Source organism: Ochotona curzoniae, unplaced genomic scaffold, assembly GCF_017591425.1.
Source record: "Ochotona curzoniae isolate NIBS_2020 unplaced genomic scaffold, NIBS_Ocur_1.0 scaffold_3171, whole genome shotgun sequence".
In the NCBI taxonomy this organism is placed as follows: Eukaryota; Metazoa; Chordata; class Mammalia; order Lagomorpha; family Ochotonidae; genus Ochotona; species Ochotona curzoniae.
This window is the reverse complement of record NW_024467104.1, coordinates 2687791-2699116: the sequence shown is the minus strand read 5'-3', so window position 1 is coordinate 2699116 and position 11326 is coordinate 2687791. Positions and strand designations below refer to the sequence as shown.

Below are 11326 nucleotides of genomic sequence, written 5' to 3'. Positions count from 1 at the left end.
AATTATTCAACCATACAACTCTAGGCCTTAGACTTGGTAGAATTGATGCATTGGTTAAAGTTATAGTGAATAAAATTAAGATGAATTCTTATTTATTGAATGTTGCAAACATTATACCTGGGTCTAGAGCATATATATTTGCTTTGTTACTTCCATAACAATTCACAAATTAATCTCTTTTAATTAATCTCTGATAAATCTCAGTTTTTTTTATTAATTATGTTGCATTATATGACACAGCTTCACAGGCTCTGGGATTTCCCAACCCCTCTATACCTCCTGCCATAGTGGACTCCTCCACCTTGTTGCAGTATGACAGTTCAAATTAAGTCAAGAGTCTTTCTTTGCATACATATACCAAGCATAGAGTCCAGCATCTTGTTGTCCAGATAAATTCAATGGTTTCTTGGGGAGACCATAGCTGGTCTGAAGGTTGAGCTGGCAGAATATTATCTGGATCAATTGATAGCCCCAACAAAACATCAACAACAATTTACAACATTATGGAATTAATTTCCATGGTATTGAGTAATCAATATGTTAAAAATGCTAATTCTTAACAAGATCCTATGACTACTTCATTGACATTTCAATTTTAGTTTATACACAGAACTGGCTGCTATACACCTTACAATGACTATTAATCACTTTTACAGCCAATGGTTTCTCTACATAAAATCGTCATGATAGCTAACATCATGATCTTATAGATAAATAGTGTATCACATGTGTGGAATATAGGAGCAAAATTGTTAGATCTCATTTGGAAGGTGCATTCAATTTAAGTATGTGACCATTGACAATACTTTCAAATTTTCTGAAAGTAGGTTTGCACACATACAACATTGCATACTTGGGAAAATCAGTCATGACGATACTTCCTCCTCACATGTTTATGACTTTTTTTTAGCAGTTATTAACTAAGGTGCACTGTCACTCCTTGTTTCAGGGATGAAGAAGGTTGAAGATTGAATTATTGCTTCAACCAGTATTTCCTGTACATTTCAGTCTGTGACTCAGGGCTTTGTTCCTCAGCGTGTTTCTTCTCCTTTGCTACAAGGCACCACGTCCATGGAGAACATCACGGAGGTGAGCGAGTTCATCCTGCTGGGACTAACGGATGCCCCAGAGATGCAGGTTCCACTCTTGGTAACGTTCACCCTCGTCTACCTCCTCACTGTGATTGGGAACCTGGGAATGGTTCTGCTGATCCTGCTGGACTCACGCCTCCACAACCCCATGTACTTTTTCCTCAGTAATCTGTCTCTGGTGGACTTCTGTTACTCCTCAACAATCACTCCAAAGGTCATAGATGGGTTCCTTGTCGGTTCCTACAAGGTCATCTCCTACAATGCATGTGTTGCTCAAATGTTCTTTTTTTTACTATTTATCACTGTGGAAAACTACCTCTTGGCCTCAATGGCCTATGACCGCTATGCAGCAGTGTGTAAACCCCTCCACTACCCCACCATCATGACAGCCAATGCCTGTACCCGTCTCATCATATGTTGTTATGTCATTGGCTTTCTGAGTGCTGTTGTTGATGTTGCAGACACATTTTGTCTGTCCTTTTGTAAGTCCAACGTAATCCATCACTTTTTCTGTGACATCCCAGCAATCATGACTCTGACTTGCTCTGACAAACACATCAACGAACTGATATTTTTTCTTCTCTCAAGTTTTAATATCTTTTTTGCCCTTCTAATTATTCTAATTTCCTATCTGTTCATATTCATCACCATCTTTAAGAAGCACTCAGGGGAGGGATACCAGAAGGCTTTGTTGACCTGTGCTTCTCACCTCACTGCTGTGTCTATATTTTATGGGACTGTCATCATCATGTACTTACAGCCCAGTTCCAGTCATTCCATGGACCAAGATAAGGTGGAATCCGTGTTCTATACCATGATCATCCCCATGCTGAACCCTATAGTGTACAGTCTGAGAAATCGAGAGGTTAAGTGCGCATTCAAGAAGGTTATGGAGAAGGTAAAACTCCCTCTCAATTTAGCTTTTTGATATTTTAGATTACTCAGTGAATATATATTTTTCCTCTATCTACCTGGTAAAATAAATATTTATTGCCCCCTTGGTATGTAGAAACAATCAGACTTGTGTTTTTTTAAAAAATCGTACACGGAATTTTTTTCATAACTCATCTCCTATCCCCAGTTTCTAATGGTGTAATAGGCTCGTCAGCAGTGTACCCGTGATCTTTCCCTTTCCATGAGTCATAATGTACATATTCGCCTGCTTCAAATATAGATTCTTTATGTGTAAAATGATTTTTTCATTCACAGAAGTATTATATGATTAGATAACAAAAGCCATAGTTTAAAAAAGGATGCAATTTTAATAAAGAAAAAGTATGAATATGAAAATACGGAATGTGTATCTATTTTATTGATGATTTAATGAAGTGTGTGATTTTAAGTGAACATTTTATTCAGATGGAAGTAATTAGAGCATGTTTATAATCATTGGTTCCGTCATTATGGAACTGTTTAATAAATGTAAGCATGTTCATATAAGAATATCTAAAAAATAGTTACAACTGAATAAAAATGGGTAACACTCATATCCTTTACTTTCATCTTATGACTTCAAACTGTAAGTCAAGGTATTTACATTGCCATTTGCTTAGACAGTTTTTAAATTTTTCAGTTACCATATGATAATCATACATCTTTCTGGGATATAACATGATATTTATTTAAATATTTGGATATAATATGCAAAATTTAATTTCTTTATCATTATACTTAGAATACTCTATTTCATTTCTACAAACTATTCATAAAATATTAATACATTATTATGAGCTATAGTCCCCTGCTGTGATGTAAACCCCAAAACGTATTTTGGCTTTTTATCTCCCATGTGCTATTTCCTGTCGCTACTAATGTTTATTCTTTTCAACTTCTCTCCAGATATGCAAAATCACATCTTTTAACGTTTCGTAGGCTGGGATGTTCCCCCATCCCCTCCTCTTGCCCTCTCCCCATGGTGGATTGCTCCACCTTATTGCAGTATTACAGTTCAAATCTAGTCTTGTTTTTTTCAACATCTTAATAAAATACCTTCCTATCAGATATTGATTCAGCAGTTACTCATTTTATTCAACCATTTTCTGGGACACCTGAATTATTGTTGAAGTGAGAGTGAAGGATGACAGCTTCTTTTGCTATAAGTCAATGAATAAGCTTCTGTGTTATCTTTGTGTTGCATTCTGTTTCTCCTTTGATACACTACACAATTGATGATGATGATGATGAATGATGGACAAAGAATTTAACAACTGGAGCATTAGCCAGTGAAAATAGTGATATATATAGAGAGAGTGGCCCCCATGGAGAAAAATGAGAATTTTGCAAAAACCTATTTCTCATCACTTGGTTGAGAGATTTTTTAGCAATAATTCAACATTATTATCTTCTATAAATGGGATTTTTCTAGTTATCTTTATTGTAATACAATATCATAAAGTGAGTGTGAATTTAGAACAAGCTAAGCTTTCTTTTAGGTCATAAGCTCCTGAGCCACAGGATGTACATCTTTATTATTATTATTATTATTATTATTATTATTATTACATTGCTTTATGTGACAGTTTCATAGGCTCTGGGATTCCCCAAACCCCTCCCCGTGCCCTCCCCCCATGCTGGATTCCTCCACCTTGTTGTAGTATTACAGATCAAATTAGTACGTCTTGACTTAATTAAAGGGCAGTTTAAACTCTTTGATTGTCTTCCATAGTGAAATTATCTTCCCAGTGGGCATAGTTGATATGTTCTTTGTGTGGGAAGAAATGTAACTTTGATATTTGATGATATAAAATTGTATCATGGAAAATGTTAGTTGTTTTTCAGAGTTTCATTTTAGTTCCTAAGCATAGCGTTAGGCTCAATTTATTATCCTTCATGGATTTCATTAGGACCTGTCTTTCTGTTATTGTCTATAACATGGGAGTAGAAGTCTATATCCCAATTTTAATTTTCCCTATGAATCCTTCATGATCTGTTTCTCCTCCTTGTCAGCAGCCGGGTGGAGAAAATTAAGATCGTGAGAGAACTGAGACCAATAAATGAAATGAACTTGGATCATTGGACAAGTTCCCATGGAACAACTAATGGAACATCGTAGGAAAAGACAAACCTCTTTTGCTATGTGACTGCCGTCTGGCATTTACCCATTCGGTAGAGTAGTATTCACTTGAACTAATCAGTTCCCATAAGACAATCTACATGATGTTGATAGTAGGTGGACTGTGGGTGGAAATATTGTTACCTTTTCCCATTGCAACATAATTCTGCCAAGTTCTTTGTTTGTGAATTATCACCCTATTTCCAAATCAGGACTGAAATGAGTAGTATATATAAAATTAGTATAGATTTTTGGAAACAAGAAAATTCAATTTGAAGTCCAAAACAGAATAGCTGTTTAAAAATGTATGGGTAATTTTTCTTTCTGTTTCTTTTCCTATTCTTCAGTTATTTTCTCATCTGATTTGCCAAGTTCCCACATGTAACAATTAACACATCTACTAATTATAGTGGTTTATTTTTACATATTAGCTGTGATACTGGGTTATCAGTCTTGACAGATGAAAGATAATATCTCATTAGACCTATATGCCGAGAATCTATATTACTACTCTTACATAAGAAGTTAATGTTAATGAAACTGATTCAGAAAAGGAGAAAATATACGTAAGTTGGCATATTAACTAAATAAAGATTTTGGGGGCAGGGAGGAGGCACCAACACAATGGCTAAGCTTGACTGGAAGAAGAAACTTGACAGCACATTTTGATTCAGTTAGTGCAGGGACTGAGTGTGCCAACTGGTGAGGCACGAGCTTACAGTGGGTTCCACAGCTAGGGCATCGCTGGGCCTCCCCTTTGTGCAGCCGGAACCAGATGCAGCACCGCCGTCCTCTTCACAGATGCAGTCTGCTATCCTTGGTGCCAGAAGCTGCCTTTGGGGGAAACAAGGTGAAGGGTGCAGGCTCTTCCGGGCGGCCATCATGATCCCCCGCTCCAGCCTGGTGGCCTGCTCCTCATCAGTTGGGACACCCGCTCCAGAAGCCATGGGGCACACGGCCCCTCAGGGCCTGGGCAGCGTGCGCCCCAGCTCGCCGAAGTAACCATCATGCCTGCGACAGACAGCGCCACTTCCGGAGCGCTAAACAAAGATTTTATTTCTATGGTTTTCCTTAAAATAATAATACAATTCATATTTATATACTATACAACTTTGAGATGTGTTTTCTTCGTAATAATTTATGATTTGTTCACTACCAGAGTCATCTTTAGAACAGGTTTGAGGATCAACAAGAAAGCTCAGGAATGAGAAAGGGATGAAAGGAGCTGAAACATAAAAGCTTAAACTAAAACACAATGATTTAGCACAATGGCAGTTGTAACAAATTATCATTATGTTTATATTCTTACCAATGGTGTATTATGTTACCTTTGTCCACACATCCTCACCAACATTTATGTTTTTCCGATTTTCGGATGATGGTCATTTTAAACAGAGGTGAAGTGGAACCTTACATTGTAATGCCTAGTAATCCTGAAAATTTTGCTTTTCACGTATCTGTTAACCATTTGTATTTCATCCTTTGAAAGTTTGCCCATACCTTAAGTGCATTGTTTGTTCAAGAAAAGATAGGGAGCATTTTCGCTATCTTAACCTCTAGCGATGTTCAGTTTTCAAGTCTTAAATTTAGATCTTTTATCCATTGTAAGTTGGTGTTTGCCTTAGGTGAAGTTAGAGGTTTTATTTCATATTTCTGTACACAGAGATCTAGTTTTCCCACTATCATTTGTTGAAGAGAGTGCCCTTTCTCGTGCAGTGGTTTTAGCTTATTTATGAAAGATTGGTTTGTTATAGATGCATGAATCAACTTCTGGATTTCTATTGTTTCCTTGACCTGCTGCTTTATTTCTGTGCTAGCACTGAGCAGTTTTCATTATAATGGCATTCTAGTATGTCTTTAAACCTGGCATTGTGATAATCCTTCTTTTGTTTCTATTGGTTAAGATTGCTTTAGCTCACAGGCCTCTTAAGTTTACACATGAATTAATGACAACAGTTTATGCTTCTGTGTCAGTGTTTTCATGGAAGAATAGATACTTAGAATATTCTTTTTCCCCTGTCTCTTATAAGTACATTGGTTATTTATGGTTTCCAAAATAATCTCTGTAAATCTCTCATCTCAAACCAAATAATTTAATCATAATTTCAAAATTGTTTTCATCTAAGATAATATTTACACATTCTAGAGATTCGATCCTGACCCATTTGGGGACCATTTTCAGCCCCATCAGATTCTTTTCTGATGTATATTACCACATGCCTATCACAAAGATTATCTGGCCTTATAAAATAAAGTCATTCAAAGACATAGGCTCAGGGAAACTTTATCATCTATATCCAGAATGTCATACATTAAATTTCCCTTTAGTCTATTGTCTAAAACTTAATATGTCCTAGCCACGCTGTAATAAGGCAGACACACAGTTAAGAAACCAATGAAGGAATCTCAACTGAACTTGAACTGTGGCTATGTACCATGGGGGGAGGGTGGTGGGAGAAGCGGGGGAAATCCAAGCACCTATAAAACTGTATCACATGGGCCCAGCGCGGTGGCGCAGTGGTTAAGGTCCTTGCCTTGCATGCCCGGGATCCCATATGCGTGCCGGTTCTAATCCCGGCGGCCCCGCTTCCCTTCCAGCTCCCTGCCTGTGGCCTGGGAAAGCAGTCTAGGACGGTCCAAAGCTTTGGGACCCTGCACCCGCGTGGGAGACCCAGAAGAGGCTCCTGGCTTCGGACCGGCATAGCATCGGCCGTTGTGCTCACTTGGGGAGTGAATCATTGGATGGAAGATCTTCCTCTCTGTCTCTCCTCTCTGTATATCTGCCTTTCCAATAAAGAAAATAAAAAATAAATCTTAAAAAAAAAACTGTATCACATAATACAATGTTAATAACAATAAAAAATAAATAAAAAGAAAAAAAGGAAACCAATGAAAGTCTGAACACTACTGCTTTCTGGTCTGTGTTAACTATGCTACATTAATAGTGAAATATTCATAGTTATCTCTATATTTACAATGAGATGTTAGCTTTGATAATCCTACTAGAATGAGATGATACTGTTACTTTCCTTACAAACTAGAAGTTTGATTTGATAAAGTTAAGTGATCTAATCTGAGATCAAACCACCTTAGCATACAGATCAAAGTTGTAATCACTACACTTGTCTATAATGAAAAAGGAGTGTAAGTCTGCTAGAAAGTGAGGGTTCAGATTATCCTATTCAGAGAAATGGATTGGTCAGTTTTTCTTTAGATGACAACAAAGCCTTAAACTCAATGATATGTATTTTTATTTTTTAAAAACAATGTCTATTTTTTCAAAAGGAAAAGTTATGGGGGCGGGGAGAGAAAGAGAGAGAAAGAGAGAGAGAGAGAGAGAGAGAGAGAGAATGTCTTCCATTCACTGGTTCACTCCTGAAATGGCCACAACAGCCCAAGCTGGGCCAGCCAGAAGGTAGGGACCAGGAGTTTCTTATGGGCTTCCCATATGGGTGCATGGGCCCAAGAATCCGAGCCATCTTCCGCTGCTTTCCCAGGCACATGGATAAAGAGTTGGGTTATTAAGTCAGGACTCAATGCAGTGCCTGTATGAGATGCTGGAGCTGCAACAGGCGGCTTTATTCGTCATACCACAGCTCCGACCCAAAATAAGTTTTTTTAAAAAGTTGCTTGAGGTCTCTGACAACATCAAAACTAAAAATTAATCTTAATATTATAAAATACTAAGAAACTTAAAATATGAAGATTAGGTGACTTAATTGCTCCTGGAAATGAAAAAAAAACCAATAATCTAGAATCTTTATTTAGTTTGGCGTATTTGCCAAATGATCTCATATGCATAGATTCATCAAGATGAAATTAAAACCTGTGCCCACACAAAGAATGCCACTTCACGTTTTGATCTGTGTTATTCATAACCAGCAAGCCCTGGAATCAACAAGAATGATTATCAGTCATGGAATTTAAAAACATGGAAAGTAAACTTCTACTGCAAATGGATGTAATAAAATAGATCCCAACTGAAGTATACCAAGTAAAAATTCAAATGCCAGAGATATTATATTCTGGCACTTTAGTGAGTTACATTATTTCAAGGGCAAAATTTAATGGAAAATAAAAAAGCTTAGTGTTTGTCAGGACCAGTGGGTGGGTAAACATGATGTTGACAGAGAAATTGGGGGAACTCAGTTTAGAAGATCATGGCAGTGGTTATACAGCTGTACAAGCTTAACAAAATTTCCCAGTATTACTGACTAAAAAGTATACATACTACTGTTCCCAATTTACACATTAACAATGAATGCAAAACATACACACACATTAAAAGTATTCAATTCGGTCCCCGGAGGCATTTTAATTGTTTTCTTCAAGAAAGTAGGGAGAGGAGCTGCAGATGTTCTCATGGGAGATATCCCTAGAGAGCTCATGCTTCTGTAAGTCACTCTTCCTTCTGATTCACTTTCTCTCCAGTGCAACAAATTTCCAAATAATTTCATTTTAAACCAACCAAACGTTTACCCCAGCCTCTTTGATTCATCTCACCTGAATGATAACAGGTGTTCACAGATGCAGAGCCACTCTTGGTTTTAGGATTTCTCATCAGCCTGTAGCCTGGGTAAGGGAACACTTTAAGATAAAAATTATACTGAGCGGCTTGAAAATGAGAACCCCATTGGCCAGTTGCTTTGCAGTTTGCCATTCACACAGGTCTGTGGATTATGTGGGTGAGGCGAATTTATCATGTTTATTTAACAGCTAAGGGGGAAGTAAGTGACTTTTAAAGTCATAGAGAGAATGCATGGTGGCAGATTCAGGACTTAAAACCATGTTAATACTCTTAACTGTATCCTTTCTTTCTGATTTATAGATTTGAGAAGCATTGACTACTTTCAGAGCAAGAACTGCAGCTTGATTTAAACATAAAACTGGCTGAATTTCTCATTTCAAACTAACTATTCAAGAGTGGTTGTCTCATATTTAGGAGAAAGGTAAGCATCTATATTCAATACACAATTCTAGTGAAATCTGTAATTCATTCAAAAGTAATTGGACAGCAATTACTACTGTGATTTATTTCAGTAGATACAGATATTTTGACAATTTACTGAAACTCTGAGATGATGGTGTAAATTTCAAAACTTCTACCATTAGATAACTAGGTGCTACTTAGCAAAATATCATGTTGTTGCTCTGAAAACGATTAGTTGAAAACAACTGAAGAGTTAATGTTTTGATTGATAAGGTGATAGTTTCCCTGTATGTTAGCTTATCATTAGTGTTAAAGATAAAAAAGCAAGATAACTCTTAGTTAAAGGACAGAACAGCATTAGAAATATCTTAATGAACTTAATTTTAACATTTGCCCATAGTCTCCTCACTATGTCCAGCACATGTAGAATATGGATAATGTGTACTTCAAGAAAGACGTTAAGCAAACTTGGAAGGGCTGGAGCTGCCATTGACACAGTTGGAGCAACACCATAGAAAGAGTTGCTACGGGAAAGAGATAATTGCCCACTATGTAGGAGAAATGGAACCGATAAGGCTACAAAACTTTAAAATTTACCCACGTCAGAAGTGAGATACGTTCCCTGTACTTTTATAAGCCAAGATGGAGTCCATCATTCCACTCTAAACATTACGTACAGCACTCATGAAATTGGCTAACCTCTCAGTCTTTTCAAAATCGAATTGATTTTCACATCTAAGTCCTACAGTAACACTTGGAGTTAATGTCATTATCACTTTCAGAGGCTCAGTCTTCCCTTCAGAACTGGCTCTGTTGCATGTACAGGTCCCTACTGTCTTAGCAACCCTCAGAAATCCACTGAGCATATTTCTCTTAGTTCACTGTGAAATCTCCTGGGTCTAAGGTAAGTTACAACAATTTGGTTCATATGCAGGTACGACTGTTTTGCTTAAAACCACACTGGTTGCGCCCAAACCCAGATTTGCATCATCACTTGTGTAAACATGAATACATTTTCAACTTTTTATCCATAAAAATGTAAATGAAAGTACCAATTAAATTCTTCAAGTCGAACTATTCCAACACTATAAGTAAACACTATACTAAATTTTGTGATTTTTTTTTATTTAAGTATGAACAATCTTTATATATGGATATTATTGCTAAAATCAAATGGTTCACAAACATTTCATTTTCAGTGAAATATCTAGTCATGCTTTCTATGAACACTCTTGGCTTTACTTTTCTTTGTTATAGATCATCTTCTACACCACAAACAGAGCTGGAGAACAGGACAGAAGTCACACAGTTCATCCTCCTGGGACTAACCAGTGTCCCTGAACTTCAGGCACCCCTCTTTGTCCTGTTCCTTTTCGTCTACCTCATTAATATGGTGGGAAACCTAGGGATGATTCTGTTGATTCTCTTGGACTCTCATCTTCACACCCCCATGTACTTTTTCCTCAGTAACTTGTCCTTGGTGGACATTGGATATTCCTCAGCTGTCATTCCAACATTCATGGCTGAATTCCTAACGGGAGACAAGGTCATTTCCTACAATGCTTGTGCTACTCAGATGTTCTTTTTTGCAGTTTTTGCCACCATGGAAAATTTTCTTTTGGCTTCCATGGCCTTTGACCGTTATGCAGCAGTGTGTAAACCATTGCATTACACCACGACCATGACGAGAAGTGTATGTGCTAGTCTGGTCACAGGCTGCTACATCTGTGGTTTCCTGAATGCCTCCATCCACGTGGGGGAGACATTCAGCCTCTCTTTCTGTGGGTCCAATGTGGTCCACCACTTTTTTTGTGATGTGCCCCCCGTCATGGCTCTGTCTTGCTCTGACCGACACATTAATGAGCTTGTGCTTGTTTATGTAGCCAGCTTCAATGTCTGTTTTGCTCTCCTTGTTATCTTGATATCTTATACATTCATTTTTGTTACCATCCTAAAGATGCACTCAACTTCAGGCTACCAGAAGGCTCTGTCCACTTGTGCTTCTCACTTCACTGCAGTCTCCATTTTCTATGGGACCATTATCTTCATGTATCTACAACCCAGCTCCAATCATTCCATGGACACAGATAAAATCGCATCTGTGTTCTATACTATGGTTATCCCCATGCTGAACCCTGTGGTCTACAGCCTGAGGAACAAGGAGGTGAAGGGTGCTTGCAAAAGAATTGTTTTGCAAGCAAAATTGTCTCTCTGTGTTCACTTTTAATATTATGGAATATTATGGCATGCACA

General features: G+C 37.6%; 2 protein-coding genes across 2 annotated transcripts; both read left to right on the top strand.

The window, feature by feature from the left end:
- The first annotated feature begins 1071 nt into the window (after positions 1–1071).
- Positions 1072–2019, top strand: LOC121172287 (olfactory receptor 5B17-like). The gene has a single exon (XM_041004137.1). It carries the CDS (start codon positions 1072–1074, stop codon positions 2017–2019), a length of 948 nt encoding a protein of 315 aa, XP_040860071.1.
- Positions 2020–5088: 3069 nt separating this feature from the next.
- On the top strand, positions 5089–11300 carry LOC121172286 (olfactory receptor 5B2-like). Its single transcript, XM_041004136.1, has 2 exons — positions 5089–5141; positions 10331–11300. Exons 1-2 carry the CDS (start codon positions 5089–5091, stop codon positions 11298–11300), a joined length of 1023 nt encoding a protein of 340 aa, XP_040860070.1.
- Positions 11301–11326: the final 26 nt, after the last annotated feature.